General features: G+C 38.9%; 1 protein-coding gene across 2 annotated transcripts in view; it reads right to left on the bottom strand.

Annotated features, from left to right (window-relative positions):
* Positions 1–21,684, bottom strand: part of Eml6 (EMAP like 6) — a 269,171-nt gene that overhangs the window by 138,480 nt on the left and 109,007 nt on the right. For both annotated transcript variants that reach the window (XM_076832837.2, XM_076832835.2), the window contains exons 2-6: positions 18,238–18,397; positions 15,448–15,546; positions 11,751–11,819; positions 4,453–4,638; positions 3,507–3,642 (exon numbers count right to left, since the gene is read on the bottom strand). In XM_076832837.2, coding sequence (XP_076688952.2) covers positions 3,507–3,642; positions 4,453–4,638; positions 11,751–11,819; positions 15,448–15,546; positions 18,238–18,397 — 650 coding nt within the window. The remainder of the gene's footprint in view (positions 1–3,506; positions 3,643–4,452; positions 4,639–11,750; positions 11,820–15,447; positions 15,547–18,237; positions 18,398–21,684) is intronic.

Genomic DNA, 21,684 nt, shown 5'->3' with positions numbered 1-21,684 from the left:
GGGACACACCTCCATGTGTTCTAGAGGTCCTACCCTTGTCCCTGGAGAGCTGGTTCAGTGATCAAAACAGGAGACCTATTCGGAGACTCTCTTAGGGTTTCAGCTATGCAAAAGCAGCTTCCAAACACAACAGCCTCCTTGCCTTCTTTAGCGTGAGGTTGGCACCGAGCTCTGGCTCAAGATCTGCACAGCTCAGGTCATGAAGGCTGGAGAACTCCGAGTTGGGGTGATGGGTGGGTCGGATTTGGTTTTTACTAACACTTCAGTCAGGAGCCTCTTGTTCTTTTCACTTGAGATGTGTATGGTTTTTCCACTGAGAGCTGGAATGGACACTAGCATCTCTATTAAAGTTCATGGTCCATAGGAGACTTGTGTGACAGAGTTCCAAAGTAGGTCATCCCAGGCACCATGCTGGGGGGTGTGTTTAAATGGGTGCTATGTGGATAAAATTTATTTCAATAATTAAAACTTGAATGAGCCAAAAAAAAAGTACATTAATGCCGCAGTCTCTGGCTGGGCACAAATCACGAGTCTCCACACAGCTTGTAGATTCAAACAGCAATTCTTTATTCCCGAACTCACACCGGCCGTCTACAAACACGTTCTGGGGGAATCCACGTTCTCTGCCCAAATCCACACTCTGCCAAAATCCTCTACTCCTTGGCTTCTGTCTCCCAAAATATACTGTCTGACCCTAAGAACTCAAGAGGAACTCAGCAGCAGGATACGCCCTATTCTAAAGGGGGAACACCCTAATCTCCTATTATGCTAAACCGCCCTATTCTAAAGGGGGAACACCCTAATCTCCTATTATGCTAAACCGGGGACACCCTAAACACGGATTCGCCCTGGTCCTTGAGCAAGGTCACCTTTCAAGAGTCCTTCCATTAGACAGCATGGGTGTAGCTGGCAAGGAAATTGTCATACCTACTTGGCTGATGGCTCCCAGCACATTAAGCCCATGTTTCACAGATACTATTAACATTAATTACCATAAGAAGTTTTATTAAAAAGATGCATTAACATCAGTTTAAAAAGTAGACAAGAGTATCAGCTAGGAGCAGCTATTCTAAAACTTAAGAAGATGGCTGGACATTCAGTGATCTATGAGGCTGTGTTCTGAGCAGTCCCTACCCCAACTCTCCTGGGAGCTCCTTCCCATTCCCCACCCCACTTACGACTCCCTTGGGCTTGAACAGGAACATAATCTACATCTTTAAAAGCACAGTCCATTTCTCCTCTTGAAATATAGGCTACTGTCCCATTAGCCATTCATGTAATAGGCATAGCAGTCCCTCCCCAATGTACCTCAAACCCAGGTACCACAGGCCATATCCCACAGGATGCAGGCTTATTTCAAGTTCCACCTGTTCACCATGCACCATCAAGAACTGCTTTGATCCTGCAAAGGCAGGTGGGAATCTGCTGAGGGGGATACAAGATGGAAGATATCCCTGACTGTCCTCCTTTGACGTGGGAAACAGGAGTTGGCCATGGGGTTGATTGTGTGTGATCAATACAAACCCTCATTACATAGTTGCTCATTTAGAACCAGTTCCTAAACTGGCCTTTGAGAGTCATGGTTAAGGACTTCATATCAGATTAAAAAAAAATTATAGCAGGGTGAATTAATAATGGCTTCTGTCCTGATCCCTGTGCTTTAAATTTTACACTTTAGTTATAAGATACGATTTTTGAAAGAGGTGAACAAAGTGATAATGATATCATTGCCAAAAGGAAGTCATTATTTCAAGTCAAGTCTATGCTCTCCCAACACTTAGCCAGTTTACGGTCAACCATCCTATCTAGCAAGTTAACTCATAAGTTATCTAAGGAAATGTTTTGGTTTTAGTTATACCTTGAAGGATACGTCAAGAAGGTTCAAGGTCAAACATTTTGACTGCTTTATTTTTTTTTCCAAATATTGCTGTTACAGGGACTTGCTTGCTCATATCTATTTGAACTATTTTTCTAAATATTTTTTTAAGTTACACTGAATCATGCTCTACACGGAGAACTTAAGGACCTTTATCGGATCTCTCCTTGTCCATACACCAAAGTAAACCTCAAATTCTACAGCTTCCTATGCACCCCCTGTGACTTGTATCCAAAGATAGATCCACACCAGGATTCTGAGCCTCTCTGGGAAGGAACAGTCCAATCTCTGTAAGAGCCAACTGTCAAGACACTTTCTTTCATTTAATGGTTATATAAAGAAGCTGGCCTCGGGGTAACAAACAGGAAGTACAATGTCCAGCTCACTTCCCAGATGTTCAATTTTTAAGAAAGTTTGATTGAAGGAGGATGGCCGGAGGCATGTGCAGTCCCTTCTTTCTTCTCTCAGTCCTCTGAAATCTACCCCAGGCAGCAGAGAGTGGGGCACATGGCCACAAGACATGGCCTACAGAACATGTGTGGCAGCACCATCATCAGCCCACGTACAGACTTTGTGATAAAGATCCATGAAGAATATCTCATTTCAGGCTTTCAAGAGACTGTGGACCTCCATGTCAAGGGTCCTTACTAAGAAGACTCACATGAAATTTCTCTCTGATCTCAAACGGGAAGTGATTCCCTGTCCCTTGAAGAATACTGAAGTTTTCATCTCGTGGATCCTAGGACTCATGGTACTGAGCACTCCTCACTCAGCACTGGCTATAGGAGCCTGGGGTCAGGTCTGGGGACCATCTGTGCTTAGAATATTAACGTTGCTGTGACTGTGTCTTATCTTTCCTATTTGCATTTTCTACTTTACTATCTCTGAGCTTCAAATTCTTTATCTATGAAAAGGTAATAGGCCTACCCTGAGAGCGCAAAAATGTGTATGAGCTGCTTTGTATTCTACACCCACATTCTGTATGTTGGAATTACAGCTAACCCTTACAGAGTGCTGACTATGCATCATGATTTATCCCCAGCACTGTGTAAGTATATTTAATCCTCATGAAACTCTGAGTTCCCTGCTAATATTACACTCATTTAGGAGGAAGCACAGGCCCAAAGATGTTAAGAAATCTGACCGAGGTCTCAAATCATGAGTTAAAATTTGGACTTTAACCCAGGCCCCCTAACTCTGAGTTCATGTTCTAAACTTCTACTAAACTAGTAGCCAGTTCTAAACTGGCTACTAGTTCAAAGCTATTTTTTAATAATAATTTCCTTGTCCCATTTTTCCTATCATTCATTTCTGTTTTCAGAGACTGAGCAAAGTCACATCTAGGGTGACCAACTTGTCCAGCACTTCTTAGTTTGATCACTGAAAACTACCTCCTGCATATACAGATACTTTTGTGCCACTTGGGAAAAAGGATGTCCACTTATTTTTAATGTATTGCTGGTGTTATTCAATGTATTTACATAAACTTCCTTAATCTTTTATAGAATAAGGTGAGGTACAGAGAAATACAGAATTTCACATTATATTTGATGCCTCTTAAACATCAATAAAGAACTTTGCATGGTGTTTAACACTCAGAGTCACAGATAAGCATTCATACATATATTACCTTTGTATCCTTGTTCTGTCTCCCTGAGATCAATTTTGGTGATTGGTTTGAAATCAGTATCCCATAATCGTATACAACCATCTCGCCCACCAGTGGCAAAGCCTTCTTCACAAGCATACATGCTAAATATTCCAGCCTGTTGATTAATAAATAATGCTGCAATCATTATAGTTGCCACAGTTGAATCTTGATTTAAAAACACAAGAGCAAAACAAAAAAATAAAACAGCTTGTTCTCTACTGAAATTCTCACAATAGACCAAGTAGCCATTTGTAACAGTCTTCATCTCAGCTAAATTAAAAAACAACAACAAGAAAAACAATCAACAGAGTAGCAGTGCATGCTTGTAATCCCAGTTACTCAGGAGGCTGAGGCCAGAGGATCACAAAGTGTGAAGCCAGCCTGGGCAACTTAATGAGACCCAGTCACAGAATAAAAAGGGCTGGATATGTAGCTCACTGCTTGCCGAGCATGTGTGAGGCCCTGGGTTCACTCTCTAGTATTGCAATGATTATAACCATTGCCCCAGGTACTTCTAGTGCTCCTTAACCATTTCTAAATTGATCACAGATTGTATTTTTTAAAAAGCAATGTTTTAGGAACCCAATGGATCTGCCTACATTTTAGGAACCTGTGACACTAATGCAGGGGCCAACACCCAGCACCTCAATGGAGTGAGGAAGGTCTAGTTCACCAACTAGCATGAAAGCAAGAGCTGCCTATGGCCTTCTTAGTCCAACTGTGGGCCACAGAGCAGCAGCAGCATCCCAGACCCACTGGGACAGAATCAGTTATTATGAAATATTTTTTCTCTTCGATGAACAAAAACACTTTGGGAAATCATGAACACTTCAGGAGTATTTGACAGAATCATCTGAAATACAGGGATATGTGATCTTAACTGATTGAGTAAGTCATTTCCAAATTTCCACATGGTAATACTCACACTGTGTGCTCCTTGAATGGTGCGGACTAAGTTGAGCCCTTTCCAGACGTAGATGTCACCATTTAAAGCACCAGAGTAGGTGACGTCTTCTTTGGCACATGCAAGGCAAAGGATGGTCTGAAGATCCCCCGTTTTGCCAAATATCCCTCTTTTTGCAGTTAGGGCATTTCCACATAGTGTCCAAAACTAGCAAGTAAGAGATAAAATAAGTGGATCTAAAATAGAGTACTCTGATGTGCTGCGTTACTGGTATTTTCGTGTCAGTGCATATTACATAATTTACTATATCTGAATTAGGCACAGATTGTTTCATAGTGACAGCAAAGAAAACATTTCAGCCTACCTCTAGGTCAATGAGAAAATCTTGTAATAATATTTTTTAAACTTTCAATGTTCCAAAATTTCAAAACTTTGCATAATATTTAATAGCAATATGATAGAAAATGCCAATGTTCTCAAACTTGGAATAAAGTAGATGAGGGCTGGTGTTGTGGCTCAGTGGCAGAGAATTGCCTTTACACATGTGAGGCACTGGGTTTGATCCTCAGCACCACATAAAAATAAATAAACAAAATAAATATTTTTAAAAAAATAAATAAATAAAGTAGATGAATCTCTTGAAATCAGCATGCTATAGTGACACGTCCATATCAATGTTTATAGCAGCTCAATAGCTAATCTATTGTGCCCTTCAACAGATCAATGGATAAAGAAAAGGTGATACATTTACACAATGGAATATTACTCAGCCACAAAGAAGAATGAAACTATGGCTTTGCTGGTAAATGGATACAACTGGCAACTATCATGCTATGTGAAATCAGCCAATCTCCCCAAACCAAAGGCTGAATGTTCTCTCTGATTTGCAGATGCTAACTCACAATGAGTGGGGGGAGGTGGGAAGAATAGAAATTGACTGAATTAGAAAAAGGTAAATGAAGGGAAGGAAGGGGTATGGGAATAGCAAAGAATTGGACATAACTTTCCTCTGTTCTTATATGAAAACACAACCTGTGTAATGCCACAACATGTACAACCACAAAAAAGGGAAGTTATAGTCCATGTATGCATGATATATCAAAATACATTTTATTGTCATTTTTAACTAAAAAAGAACAAATACATTTTTTTTAAAGTAGATAAATCAGGCTGGATGTGGTGGAACAGGCCTATAATCCCCATTGTTGAGGAGGCTGAGGAGGGAGGACCAAGAGTTCAAAGGCAGCCTCAGCAATGGCAAGGCACTAAGCAGCTCAGTGAGACCCTGTCTCTAAATAAAATACCAAATAGGGCTGGGGATGTGGCTTAGTGGTTGAGTGACCCCCAAGTGCAATCCTGGTACTCCCCCCAAAAAGGGGAGATGAATCATATTTTTATCTTTTTGTCAAATGATCAAACTAGTTGTTATGGTTTAGATAGGACGTGTCCGCCAAGAGCTCATGTGTGAGAAAATGTAAGAATGTTCAGAGGTGAAGTGATTAGGTTATGAGAGCCATCACCTAATTAGTGGATTAATCCACTGTTGTGGATTAACTGGGTGTAGACAGGTTGTGACTAGAGGAGCATGTAGGTCACTTGAGGTATGCCTTTCCCGTTTATATTTTGTTCCTGGTGAGCAGAGCTCTCTCTGCTTCCTGGTTGCCATGTCCTGGGCTGCTTCCCCTTCCCAGGCCTTTCCACCATGTTCTGCCTCACCTCAGATCTAGAGCAATGGAGTCAACCGATCATGGACTAAACCTCTGAAACCACGAGCCAACAAACTTTTCCTCCTCTTAAGTTGTCAGGTCTTTTGGTCACAGTGACAAAAAAAAAAAAAAAAAAAAAAAAAAAGGTGACTCAACCATTAGAATGGGCTCATTGCAGCGAGGTTTAGAAATAAATGATTTTCCTTTTAATATTTATTTGTAAGTTCCTATAAGCCTATGATATATTGCCCAGGCATTTTTAATGTGTGTATATATTTAGAAATAATTGCTTTCTAACTAAAAGCTTTACACCTCTATACTGTAGAAATATTACATAGAAATATGTTTCTAAATATGAGTGATATTTCCATATAGTCAAAGGATTGAATAGGTTTTTCCATTTTAGTTGCACAATTCAAGGGAGGACCATTACTATTAGGGACACTCATAATTATACAGAAATCCAACACTTCACTTTGATATAGTTTTGAAAGTTTGAAGTGGTATAATTTCACTGCCATTTACATAGCACCTCACAGTTTATAAAAGTTTCTCCACATGCTATTTGATCTCCTAAAGAACAGAAGTGTTTCATAATAACTTAATATGCTTGAGAACTGGCCAAAGACAGATTCAACTACTGTCCCCATTTGGCAGTGAGGGAAAGGAGGCATCAGTGACTAGGCAAAGGCACAGGTAAATGGGGGTCATACACGAGGAACCAACGAAATCTTGATATTTACTCTGAGATCTGTAAGTCGAATTAAAATGTATATATGGAAAAAAAGAGTGAGAATTTTAAGACAGCATATTCAGATTATGCACAAGGGACAAGGAAATTCAAAGCTAGAGGAACCCCTGAGTTACATTAAATGGAATGAACAAGGATAGGATTCAGCTCAGTGGAGAGGAAGAAATTACATGAGGCTCAGGAGGACCGGACCAGACACCTCCCGGTGACAGCAGTGTGTGAGGAAGGAAAAAAAAAATTCAGTGACTACCCTAATACTATGTGCCTGCAGGAGAGGAAAAGGGCGGTCCCCTGGTGTAGTTGGGTACGCGAGGAGGCAGTCTGGGGACGACTGCACCATTGGTAGCATGGTGGGGACTGTGGCAGCCCTGGAGGAAGTGGGAAGAGAAGCAGGTGGGCAGCTACGGGGAGCCACTGAGGATGCTCCTTTTGAGGGAGGAGCCCCATTCATTTCTTTAGGTGGCGTTATTTTTGTGAAAAGGTACTGAAGTGTACATTGAAAGAATAAAAACATTCAGGGAAAAGGCTAGTTAGGTTTAAGCTAAGTTAAGGTTTTAACTCTGAATTTGTACAACTGGACACAAATAATTACTGTTAATACAAATATGACGAAGAACTTGCTTCATGGAGTTGCCCAGGGCAGGTGTTTTCCTTTCTCGGGTCTCCTCACGAAGGAGGATTAAACAGAGTATTTTGTCCTTTGACTTGAGATGTGCACTGCCAACTTCAGTTAATTATTTTTTTGATGGACAGCTACACGCATCCAAAAAAAGGCCAACATCCTCAGATGTGATCATATAAAGGTTTTCTGATAAAACAATCACCCAGTTAGTGTAATGACATGAAACATTCTGAATAAATCAAAGGGTTCTCTTAAAAGGCATATGTAGATATAATGCCAGGTGATTTTCTACAGAGAATGGAAAATACCCAAGATATTATCTCTTCTCGAGACCATTTTCTATTTGGAAAAGAGTAGCATTGGCATCATTAAATTCCCATCCAATGGAGAGACATTGTTTATCTTCTCCAGTCTCCATTCACAAATTGCAATGCAAATTTTGTTAGAACTGGCAGGTGTCTCAGAGTTCATCAAGCCCTAGGTAGTCCCCCAGGCTTCCGAGGTCTACAACTAGAAATTGGAGAAGGCTCAACAGTATGCACAGATCTGTAGGCTCATTTGCTGTAAAACCAATGAAGCAGATGATGCTCAACTGTTACTGTTTTGCAAGCATTCGCTTCGGATAGTTGTAATTTGCCTGTTTGCCAAACACAGAAAAACCAGGAAGGATTTTTTACCCTAGCTACAAAATCTTCACATAAAAATGTTCTCCTGAAGTGCAAAGATTTTGTACCCAACTTGTGACTAAAATCATTCACTCAATGTTAACACAGGTTGGGGAGGGAGAAAATGTGGAGGAATTCTGGAACCCAAATATAGAATATAGGTAGTGAAGACAACTTATCAAAGCCTGCTTAAATTTGTTCTGTATTTCTAAATAAAATTCATAAAGGCTTTCTGGGTGGACATTTGCAGATTCTTCCATTTGAGGTAAAGATGCTCATTTTTTTGCTTAGGAAAAAAAATGCTTAAATCTGCTACAATAACTAAACAGGATAAGTGGAAAACAGGATAGTCTTTTTGATGGGGATTGAATGATGCCAATGCTACTGTTTTCCAGGACATTATTTCCAGGATATTTTTTTTTCCAGCATAGTACTTTCAAATAAAGTTCCAGAATTTTATCTGTGTGTTTAGAACTAAAAGAGTTAACCAAGGATGGAAAGAAATAGGGAGGAAGCTGGAGAATTCTTTCAATTAAACAGCTCATCTAGTTAGAACCCAATTAATGTTATGTTTTGGAGAAAAGTTAAGCCAAGATAGACCATTAAGGAGAGAATTGCTCAGTAGGAGGAATTCTACAAAGGGAGCCAAAGGATGTGTTTAAATCTCTCTGCCACCATTTCTGTGATCCTAGGAAATAAGGAAACATTAACATGGTTGTGCCCCTACTGGTACCATACACTCTTTAATGCAACTTAATGAATTCAGGAGGTAGCAATCCCCATATTTGGTGGTGAGGAGAGGAAGAAAGTCAGCTTCACGGAGATTAAATAGCTTGACCAGGGTGAAGAAAGAGAAACAGAATCAGGGTTCAAAATCAAGTACCCTCCTGGGTCTCAGCTTCCTGTGGAAGAAGATTGGACAGTGAAGGTTGGACTGTGGCACCCAGATACCCAGGAAACCACCAGAGCCTAATGGAAATCAGCTCATCATGACCTCATGATTCTTTACTACTGTACTTGAAAAACAACTCAGTGCTTCTTCCTATCTTTGGCTGATCAGAAACTCATGCTGCAGAGACACATCTTTGATTAATAAAAGGTTGCTAAGGGAACTATTCTTTAATGACTATTTTGTGCCAAAAATCTTTCAAAACAATGGTTCTCATGGAAAGCAAACTACATAAAGAAGTTCTTCAATGATGCAACCATTGGTAATCTTGGCACACATCAAGAGCCAAGGACCTTCCTGGCTCCCCAGTGCCATGACTCCATGGGTGACCAAAGCCTCCCTAACATCCTGACTTAAAGGGAAAACCTCCCTGGCCTCTGCTTCCTACCAAGGCTCCAGAACAATGTACCTCATACCATATGGGATCTCCTTTATACCCCGGGGGGTTTGGGGTTTTGCCTTTCTTACAGGATGTTCTGTTCCAAAATTTTAACCTCTAAACTTCAAGTTACTGAAAACAGGGTCTGTGCTTGCTCTTTCACATAGTTCAAACTCAGCAAGTATTTATTGCTGAGAGCCATTAGCCAAGTAGGTATGACAATTTCCTTGCTAGCGTATCCCATGTTGCTTAGAGGAAGGACTCGTGGTAAAATGGACTTGCCTTGGACATTTTGCAGTGACATTGCATGTAAGGTGACCTTGCTCAAGGACCAGGGCGGATCCGGGTTTAGGGCGGATCAGGGTTTAGGGCTCTCCTTGGGTTTAGGGCGGTTCCAGGTTTAAGGTGTACCCTGCTGGGAATAGGGCGTATCCTGCTGCCTCAGGCGTGCCCCCTCCTGTAGCTCCCGTTGAGTTCTCACGGGATTCAGAGAGTATTTGTGCAGAGAACGTGGATTTCCCCAGAACGTGGATTTCCCCAGAACGTGATTGTAGAGTGTCGGTGTGAGATCGGGAATAAAGAATTGCTGTTTGAATCTACAAAGCTGTGAGTGGCTCGTGATTTTGTGCCCAGCCAGACTGCGGCAATTTATTAAATGGCACAAGATTTTTAGTCTTTCAGGTGTACTGTACAAAGCATAGGGGAAGGAGCTTCCATCTGCCACTAAAGCCACTAAAGCAAAGTGCATGCCAGCAGACATCTTCTCAGGTTGAAGATGAGGTCTTTGCACAAGAACTTAAAATGTTTATGAAGCCTTAAGGTCTTGGTAGAACATCTTATACCTTTAAAAAGCACACTACAACAATTATTACCAAAATTTCTTGTGATAACAGTGTGGCTGCATTTATCTGTAACTAACCCACAAGATTTTTACCCCCTCTGATAGATTATATGATCTAAACTTTAGCTGTAGGAAGAAGATTAAAGGGAGATGTACTTTTTTCTGCATACTTCCCACCCCATTCATTTGGAATAGAGTGATAGGGCTTAGAGTCTTTTCATAACAGGATAATATAAATTTGTGTGATCTTTAGATATTTTGACCTCAGAGAAATGGCTGTTATTATAATAATACAATAACGTTTGCTTCTCCTTATAAGTTTTCTAGGTCCATGTGTTACTGGTACTTGTGTCAAGGGAAATCCTGCATATAAATAATGTACACTAGGGAAAAGTTGGGAATGTGATGAAACAAGAATGGCAGTTTGGAGGAATGACAGGATCTACTCGATTCATATAGAAAAGTACCATTTTTGTATTAACAGAGATTCAGACATGCTCCATTCACCAGGGCGATTTTTATACTCTTATTTATGGACTTGAATTTATATCATCTACAACATTATAGACAGAAGATCCTGCACCATACCCCAGAGTTCAGGAGAAATTTTTGTTATGTGAAAGCAGAGTATGTTGTTGGTATTAATTTTGTTAGCTGTATAACAAAACAAAAAGAAGCAAATGTGGGCCTTGTAGGAGGCAGGTTCAGCCTGTATAGTCTAGAGGAAGGCAGGAGGCATTTAAAAACCAATGGCCTGGGCTGGGGATGTAGCTTAATGGTATAGCACTTATGTTGCATGTACAAGGCCCTAGGTTTGATCTCCAATACTGCAAAATTTTTAAAAACCAATGGCTTAGAGGCTGGGGTTGTGACTCAGTGGTAGAGCACTTGCCTAGCATGTGTGAGGCACTGGGTTCAATCCTTAGCACCACATAAAATAATAAATAAATAAAGTTCAAAAGGTTAAAAAAAAACACCAATGGCTTAGGAAAGACTGTATTGTATCCCTATGTTAAACACCTAAGAAAACACACCAATGTGTCAAAGATTCAACGAGCAATATCAGTAAACATTCATTATAATATAAAAACTTAATTCATAACATTAAAAAGTGCAGCTATTTTAAAACATCCTAGAAGTATCAGAAGTATCCAGTTGAGTATTTAATTAACAAAGTTTCTTTCTCAGCTTCCTGCTGAGTGTTTCACTTGATTATCATGACTTTGTATTTCTGAAAGAGCATTATCAGCTGACGCTGGATTGCTTCAGGATCAGGGGAACAGGTAAAAGGGCTTCAAGTTTAAGGAAAAAAAGTAAAGTCAAGCAGTCTCTCAATCCCCAATTATATTGACACCTAAATTTCTTTTCATACAAGGTATAAAAAATTTGTTTAATAACTACTTTACCTTTATATGCTTTACTCCACAGCTAACCACTCTGTTTGGCTGATATGGATCCCAGGAAATATCAAAAATCTGTCAAAAAAAAAATTGGTCATTTTATGTGTTTCTATCTTCTTCTGGAAACCAGTACAACTGCTGGTATCTATCCTAAAACACTCAGAGTACAACGTAACCTGCACAGAATGGAACACTGGGATTCAGCTTTGGGAACAAGTCAGGTACAGCTAACTCTTCACCACCTCGTGTCTACTTACCTTTGGCCTGAATAAAAGGTAATTAACCCCAGCACTGGAACTAGTATCCTATTTTATTTTTGTTCATCTGGGGTAAACAAATTCTCATGATTTAGGGTAATTTTTAAATCAAATTTCTACCTTTATTTGCAGTGCAGATAAAACACGTTGGAGACAGTTTTTGAATAAAAATTAAAAGAATTATAAAATGCTTCCTTTTAGCTAGGAAAATTTTTGTCAACTACAACTTAATGTGGCCAACATCTTCTAATCATCACAGAATGTGAGACAAAGTTAGTTATCTGACACTAATTAGCCCACCTAAAATAGTCCTTTAAACCTTCATTTTAATTTGACCCAAAATACTCACATTTCCAATTCTCTAAGGAACTGAAAACACAGGAGCTAATCTTATTTGTCATTCTTTAAAAGCTACCAGAGAGTCACAGGGAGTTCCATTTCCATTTTGGAGACAGGGAAGAGAGGTCCACCAACACTGAAAGTCAAATGTGTCTATCCTGACTGTTTAAAATATGTTTTTCTAGGATTCATTCAAGACACTCTCATTAGGCGGTTTTGGAATAGAGTCCAAGAACCTGAACTTTTAAACAGTCTCCAGGAGATTCTGATGCAGGTGGTCCATGGACCACATTCTGTGAAGTACTCAGAAGGGGAAGGGAACAATTGTCAAGGACAAAGTCTAGACAAGCGAAGGAACCTAAGCCACTAGCTTGTCATCACCTAGAAAGGGGCAAATATGGACTCCAGAAAATGCACTAAAGAAAAAGGATTTGGTCCAAGGATTCATTTTCCCTATTTGAGCTCAGTTCCAGCATCTCTAACCTTAACTTCATTGTCTCCAAAATGGATAATTCTACCTCAGTTTGGTTATAACTTAAGATGGGCTGGGGTTGTGGCTCAGTGATAGAATGCTTGCCTAGCATGTGTGAGGCTCTGGGATTGATTCTCAGCACCATATATAAATAAATGAATAAAATAAAGGTCTATCAACATCTAAAAAAAAATATATATATATATATATAAAATCAGTTAAGATAATGTAAATGAAATCACTTTGCAGGTTATAAAGCACTATTATATAAATGTAATATATTAAGTATTTTAGTGACTAAAATAATCTTGAAGTTAATCATAAGCAACCAATAAGTCATACTGGCACCAATAATAAAGACATCAGTAATAAAGAACAAACTATATGTTACAAATTAACAGGGCCTAGGGACAGTGTAAGGTATTTCATTAAAGCAATCTGGACTCATTTCTCACTAGACTAACACTGCACTTTTTACAATCTACCCCCATTTGGAAAATATAACTGAGCAAAAAGGACGGTCATTGAGATCAGATAAGCTGGTCACGTGACATGTTTAAAGCAGCAACTTATAGAAATTAAATTTAACTGAACAGAAGTCTTTGCAAACTGGGCAGCCCTCAGGACCAGCATAGATTCAGGAGCTCCACCCTGAAACATATGCAGGCAGGACACATGAGTCAGGTACCAATAGCTCAGATGGTGCTAGAGCTTGGCATTTGCCTCATTTACGCATGGTCTGCTCGGTTGGCAGCCTGCAATTCACTGAAGCTCAGCTGCTATGATAGGCTGAGCCTCAGTTATTTGTAAAGTACACTTCTAAGTTAGGCTTTTGGTTTGTAGATTGGTAGGGACTTAAGACATGGAGACAGGGTCAGGCCAAATTTAGTTTAACAGGAATTTAACAACACACTAAAAGCACTTTATATATGCAAAGGTATAGAAAGTTTGTATACAAAGGTCTACACATCAGGCCATTTTTCTAAGTAAGGATATTTTACTGGTTATAAGCATTTACAACATTTTTTTCCAAGGCAATAGGTCCAAAAGTCTAACATATAGTATATTAAACCAGACTAATGTAGTATATTAGATCAGGCTGTTTTAAATGATGCAGAATTAGAAGTAGTAATTTCAGAATTACTTAGAAATTACATGAAGTATGTTTTCATCAGAGTTGGTTAGGGCATTCCAATCCTGTGTACTGGGTCTCAAGTCTACTTTTGGGAATCACTGGCTGTTCATGTATTAATCCAGTCCACCACAACTTGCAAGATATGTATGATAGGATCATAGTATGAGCAGGAAAAGTAACAACCAAACTCAAGAACTGAAATATTTTAACCTAAATATTTCATTAAGTACTAAGTATCTAATAAACTTAGATCCCTGGGGCCAGGGGAAAAACTCAGTGGGACAGTGCTTGTCCAGCATACACAAGGTCCTGGGTTCAAACCCCAGCACTGAAAGAGAAAAAAAACTCAAATCCTTGAGGGTAAAGTCCTTTTGTTACTATGCAGTGCAATCTCTCTAGAGGATTCTACATGCAGCTAGGGTTGGGATCCACTGAATCAAAGGGGCCCCAGTCCTTTTTCAACACTTAAATTATATTGCTTGTCACTGCTAGGTTTTGTGAAGACCTGTTCCTGGAGAGGAATTTGCAACAGCTGTGAAGTCCCTTCATAACTACACGTCTCCGGATGAACAAAACATTCTTACAAAAAATTTTCAGAATTCCAATTATGCAAGAGATAATGAACTTAAAGTTTAATTATGGCCTCATTCTATATAGAAAGATAATTATATTGTATAGAAACACAAAACAACTAGAAATTCAAGGTAAGATATTCATGCAAGTTCATTTTTCTTTTAAAGTAGAAAGCAAGACAAGAAAGGAGTCGAATTATTCAAGTATGCAAGACACTGGAGAAATTTGAATTCTGACCAATTGTGTGCATATAGCTGCTCCATTCTTTACCTTGCCAGCTATGACTACATGGAATTATCATTTCTCATCACACTGACTTCAATATGAATGGTAATCAGGCCACAGTGTGCATTCAACATTCTCAAATATAACAATCACAAAATTGTCATTACAGTCATTTAAAATTAAAATGCATACCCTTATAATCATGAATATTTCTAGCAATTATTTCCATGTCTAAATGAATACATCTAAACTACATATATAATTTACATTTTAATTCTATTTTGATTTTAGGAAGAAGTCAAGTGCCAGCATCAAAAATTTGCTTTAGGGCTGGAGTTGTAGCTCAGTGGTAGAGCACTTGCCTCGCAACTTATGAGGCACTGGGTTCAATCCAGTACCACATAAAAACAAACAAAGGCATTGAGTCTATATACAACTAAAGAAAAAACAGATTTTAAAAAGTTTCTTCATCTATGAAAAGCAGTAGAAATTCAAAGTATGTGATCTCTAGAAGCAATGATGCTAACGTAGCACACTACATCATTAGTAAAAAAGAAATAGTATGTTTATAAGTTGACTTTGTAGGGGGAAAAACCTACATGTAACACATTTATTTTTTAGAAATATACTAATCTGAGAAGCAGTATCACAATCATGCTGCAGTTTTGAAAACTGCATAGTTTGATCTAACAAAGGTCTTACCCGGTCGGAATGGCCAGTGGCTGAGGCCAGAAGTTTTCCCTTCCTCCAATCCCAAATGCAGACAGTGTTTTTGGCATCCAATCCCACAGAGGCTAAACGCTAAAAAAAAAAAAAAAAAAAAAAAAAAAGAATAATTTAATATCTGAAAGTGATGTGAAGATTTCCTATTACTCATGTTTACTTTCAACAAATAGTGATTTCTTCCTATAGGATAGGCATTGAATTTCTTATAAATTGATTTCTTGAAATCCATTCTAAACACAGAGCAAACGGTATTATAATACATGACTTCCATTAGTAGGTACCAAAATTTTAAAAAACTAAAAGCCACTGCTCATATGTCCTTTTGAAAAAAAGGAAAAACATATTCAAACTCTCATGAGGTCCTGAAAGATCAGCAGAAGTTATAGGACCTGAACTTGAAGGCAAGGGTTAGATTTTTAATTTTTTTTTTAGTTTAAAATCTTAATGTCAGACCTAGGGAACCTCAGAGATTTTAAAACATGTCCTTAAGAAAGGTTTCTGCTGTAATTTTTCATCTAGGTTTCCAGCAATGGAAATAAGATGTGATTGTGCTTTTATCCATATAAGAAAATTAGAATGGGTGAATTCCACTCAGTTTTTAGTAATAAAAAAAAAAGGCAGCTAAACATGGGAAAGGTAAGATTCTTATTTGAATGAAAAAAAAGTCAAAAGAAATGGATTTTGTTCATTTGTAGTGACAGGTCCTATAGTTACCTACAAAAGCATTTTTTTGTTTTTAATTTTTTTTTTTTTTTGGTTGTTGATAGACCGTTATTTAATTTATTTATATGTGGTGCTGAGAATCGAACACAGTGCCTCACACATGCTAGGCAAGTGCTCTACCACTGAACCACTTACCCCTAGATGAGCATTTCTATTGCCTTTTGTCAATTGTAAACTAATGGGCCGTTTATTGTTTTCTAAATATCATTTGGTTCCAGTGAACTCTGTCCAGGGAATATAGCAGACCTGAAGCAATAGGCATCAACAAGCCGTGAAATCCATAATTGTAAACAAATAAGAGGTTATTTTTCTCAATTGACAGTTGCCTATCCACAATCCACCCCATCCCACCCTTCAAAATAAAGCCCCTAAGGGAATAGCTGGGATTCTAAATGAAATAACATGTACCAAGAACTAATAGTTAAAGATGGATCACCCTCCACTGCATTACATTTTCTTGTTATATTTCAGAACAAATTTTAGATGTTTGCTTGAAGTAATGAGATTAGAGAATGTGCATATAGATACACATAGAAGCACAAATTTACACTTATACATATATATGCATCCTGACACATTCGTTCAATTTAATCAGGAAGTCAATAAAACTGCAAGCCTGAACAAATTATCACTACCCAGCCGCCACTGCTCTTTAGATGTGGCATGTATGCATCATTCTGACAAAACTGAATGAGGTTACCAACTAGTAAAATTAAAATCACATATGTCAGGGGCCTACATATATAATAAATCTAGCGCTAGAAAGAAATAACGACTAAGTTTGACTGAATAATGACTAAACTAGCAGAAAACACCAAGTAAATGTGAATTATTTAAAAAGAAGTCAAACCTGGTCAATTCCTATAATTACTGAATTTTCTATAAACTCCTAGTTGTCAAGCTTCTGTGAATAATATCCCAGATCATTTCATGGCACTGATTTACAAAACCAAGTCCAAAATTTACCAAAGACTGAATTGAAGGAATTAACTGACATAAGATGATAAAGACAAAGGAAGGGTGGCAAAGGCACATGGAGAAGCACAGCCTTAGCAGGAAGGCACATGCAGTGGCAGCCAGGAATGACCTGTTTCCATCCTTTACTGTAACATATTAACATCTTTTCTGGCAAGTGTTGCTATAGATCCAGTGAAGGGGGGATATCTTTGTTGTAGAGACTGGGAAGGTTTCACAAGGACCCTTGAAGTGTCTTCAAAGAATGGTTCTCTTCAAGGGGCCACGCAAGTAAGCAAAGCACAAGACCTGGCAGAGGAATCTTACTAACTTGTCCAATTTGATTATTTTGGAACTTGGAGCTAACCTAGAAGGCCCATCTACAAAGTGTGGAATTCATTCAATGGTACCCTGAGATTGTACTGGTTTTCAAGAATGGTTCAACGCTTCCTTCAGTTGATGAAAAGCGTTATCAAGAAACTAAGAGGGAACCAGAAGTTACTTAAATTGGACATGGCTCCAATTTGGAACTTAGTGGGCAGTGGCAGTGAGAATGAATGTCAGAGTTATTGTAAAGAAACTTGAAATTTACAAATACGCAGGAATTGATGACTGATCGAATTGGGAGTGGTGGGAAGAAGGAGTCAGAAATGACCTCAAGGTAAAGAGTCAAAGAGAATCTTCTCAGTGGATTATTAAGCGATGTTACCTTCTGAAACCAAGGGGTAGCACATGATGCTCAGGACTTGAGGTCTGCAAAAATGGCTTGGTCCAGTCCTTATTCTAAGGGGGAAGCTACAATGGATGTCAAAATGGAATTGCTGAATCATGGTGGGCCTACCTTCATAAGCTCATGACTTCTTCTATGGGGATTTTTTTCAAACCAGACAATGGGACTGGGGGAACCAACACTGGTGCTTACTCAGAGCTTGATGTCAGTACAACGAGCTTGCAAAAGGGTCAAAGCTGCGAGGAATTCAAGGAGGAAGGCTGCCAAGAGAAGCCAGCAAAGGTTGGCTATCTGCCTTCTAATTTTAGGTGAATTGTAAAAAGTAATTAAGGAAAACATAAACAGAGAAAGATACACACCTGTCCATCTGAGTCGAAAGCCAAGCAGGCAACTCCATGTGTGTGAACATCTTTGAGAATAGACACAGTCTGGACATTATAGGAATCCCATATGCAAATATATGGCTCCTTCCCAACTTGGCCAGTTGCAATGAGAGTTTTATCTGGGTGTAAGGCAAGGCTGAAAGAGAAAAATGTCCTCATTTTACATCTTCCAATTACATAAAAGACAGACAGTGATCATCTTTTATTCAAATTTGTTTCTCATTTTAAATCATCTAATGAGCTGATTTCAAAACCAAGAGTCTAAGGTATCCCAAAGTAATTAATTACCTGATGGGTCCAAGTTGAAATGTTTAGCTTTGGTAAAGAGAGGGTTAGTACAATTTGATGATTTCATCTGATCTTACCTATTTGGTTACCTTGTAAAGCAGATACTATTATAATTCTCCAATTAGAAAATATGAGTCTATAATGCTTTATATGATGATGGGTACTTACAAAACATTGCTCTACTTTCAAGCTAGCTTTTGACTTAAATTTGGTGGGGGGAATATTGTTGCTAGGAGAAAATTCACTTCTCCAATCAATTAAACCTGCCTGCAGGAGCACTGCATACTGTCCTCATTAGGATTTCAAAGCACAGACAGGTCCCAAAGTGAAGTGCTGTTTCTGAGGCCATTGTCATAGATTATGCATTTTAAATAAAAATTTCCATTTTACATAAATCACTGTGACACCAAGAGAACTGCCAATTACTAGGCTGGTGGTTTGTATAGCAATTTTCCTCAGTAGTCCAATCAAAATAAAACTTTGTCAAAAAATTCAAGGAATCTGTAGCAGTCAAGAGAGAAAGGTTATCATCATTATTCCTAGGTGAGAAATCACTATAATGTTTCAAATTCATTGCATGAAGAAGTTGTGCCTTCTAAAAACATGTGTTAGAATTTTAAAAAATAAAAACAAAAAAGAGCACATTACCCAAGGAAACTGATAATTCTGTTCACAGAATAAGCAGAAATACAATGTCTCACAAATTCAACTTTCAGTATCTGCTCAGTGAAGAAAAGTAGACTTAAGAGTCTACTCTTAGATGTGTACTCTTATTAATTTCCATATGTTATTAAGTATATGCTCTGGAATAGGACACCTGGATTTGCCTATTGGCTGCCCCTTACTATCTCTGATTTCTATGGACAAATTAATTTTTTATGGGCAAATTGCTCTTTTTTGCTTGCTTTCCTCATCAACCAAATAGAGATACTATATAGAAATAGATGATGTAATCAATCTAAAGCATTTACTACAGTGCCCAGCACAGACTGAGCACAGTACAAGTTTCATCATCATCATCTGTGTGACTGGCATTATATAGATATGAGCAACACATGCATGTCTGTTTGATTTTGAAAGGGCATGTTGCACCCAAACAGTTTTAAATGCCAGTTAGACATGTACAAGTGTCTTCTAGAAAATATCCTTGAGGATCTTTATGAGAAAGTAATATAAAAAAAAAGGAAACTCATTCACAACAGGTGAATGATAGGGCTTTGAAACTTTCTAAGTTTGTAGTTCCTTTTAGCAATTAGAGTTGTTAAGAGATGATAGACAAAGTATAAAAGGAGCCTCCCAGTCTGTTTTTTGGGGGATATATCTGGTAGATGGCTTATAAGTATGATAGTTTTCCATTATTAAAAAAAACTGAGATAACTAACTTGAGGAGAGAATAGGTTTATTTTGGCTGTTTCAGAGGTTTCAGTCCTTAATCAACTGGCCCCATTCCTTTGGCCAGTGGCATGATGCAGCAGCACATGATACAGAGTAACACATCATGATTGGGAGAGGCAAATGGAAGTGAAAGAGGAAGGGCTCTTCCCCCTCCTCTTCCCCCAGTGGTCTCCCACCAGGTCCCAACACCTCTCAACAGCCCCCACCCCAGGGAGCAGGTGTTCACTACCTGGACCTTTGGGAAACACTTCAGATGCAAACTTCAGCAGGAAATATCCTAGCAAACTGCAGGAAGATTAGAAATGCCATGCATGTGTCATTAAACTAAGTGGCTGGAGGCTGTCTATGAAAACCCTGTGACAAACTGGTATATTTTAGTTCATTAATTCATTAAACAAAACTAAGGACTGGGTATGTGAGATATAGTGTAATAGATATATAAACAGAAAAGACACTGCCTGTGTTTCACAGAGCCCACCTTAAGGAGGACAGACATATAAAGAAATCATTATATAATATCACACACATGTATGCATGCCCACACATACAATGACATAGCAAGAGGGAACATGGAGAGACCAGCTACCCAGGCTATTAGAAAGAGCTTAACTTCATATAAAAGACAAGATGCAAAAGGGGATTCACGGAAAAAGACAATTGGGCACAAAATGAGATGGGTCCAGCAGGCAAGGGCAGCTGATGAAAGTCCACTTAACCAGGCTGGGAAGTTAGGTCACCACCAACTATTACAAGCATGTTTCACAGTAAAATGCAAAGGACAGATAAGTCATGGTCTTCATGGGAGAGGCAAAGAAATCAGCTAGGAACTATGGGGGAGATAGTGAGATAGGATAGGTAAAGGATGAATCAGGAGCTCTTCGGGAAAGAGAGAAAGAAGGTTTAGAATGTTTGAAGTTAAGGAAAAACATGAGCATGTCAAAGTCAATAGAAGTTTCTGCCTTGGGCAACAGGGTTTTGTGACACACAGAGTACACTAGAATCTGAAGCCTGTGAGTCTGACTTTGGGAAAAGTGGTCTGAATTCCATCCAATTTTTAGTGGGGAAACCAAGGAGATGTCCTCAGGTGAGCACTGGAGTCCTAAGGGCTATGAATAAGAGGATTTGACTGAGTGCATACTTAATAAAAGCAGTTGTTTTCCAACACTAAATAGTTCCTAGAACATGATATGGCAGAGTAAGCATTAAATACTTGCAGAAGGGAGCAATATGGTGCAATAGAGGCATCCAGAAATTGTTCACAGGACAGACTAAAGCAACAGGCATACAACCATACATGCAGGTGAGTGACAGTGGGTGAGTACCAGAAATCAACAGCAGAGAGATCAAGACCTGGTGAAATTCATAAACTAGCAATTACAGCAAGAGAAATGGAGAACCCCAGCACCTGGTAGAAGCACCACATCCAGGAGATGGGAACTCTCTAAAAGTGAAAGAGAAAGTTGCATGATGGTGCAGAAATCTATATCCTACAGACATACAGCCTAAAGCAAGAAGAGATCTGGAATCTTCCCAGCAGGTTAACCTTAGAGAAGTTCACTTCAACCCCCTTGAGAAGGGTCCTATTGTCTGAAACTGTACTGCTTTGTGGTTCAGAAGCCCCAGCATATTCACATCTCCTGGACCCTGTGGACATGCTACTGCGTTGGCTGGGCAGTGGTAGACTCAAGAGTCTTGGCTCAAGGGAGTGACTGGAACACAAGCCTGCTGGGAGTTCTATTC

Source organism: Callospermophilus lateralis, chromosome 14 (genome assembly GCF_048772815.1).
Source record: "Callospermophilus lateralis isolate mCalLat2 chromosome 14, mCalLat2.hap1, whole genome shotgun sequence".
NCBI lineage: Eukaryota > Metazoa > Chordata > Mammalia > Rodentia > Sciuridae > Callospermophilus > Callospermophilus lateralis.
This window is presented reverse-complemented; position numbering and strand designations above follow the sequence as displayed.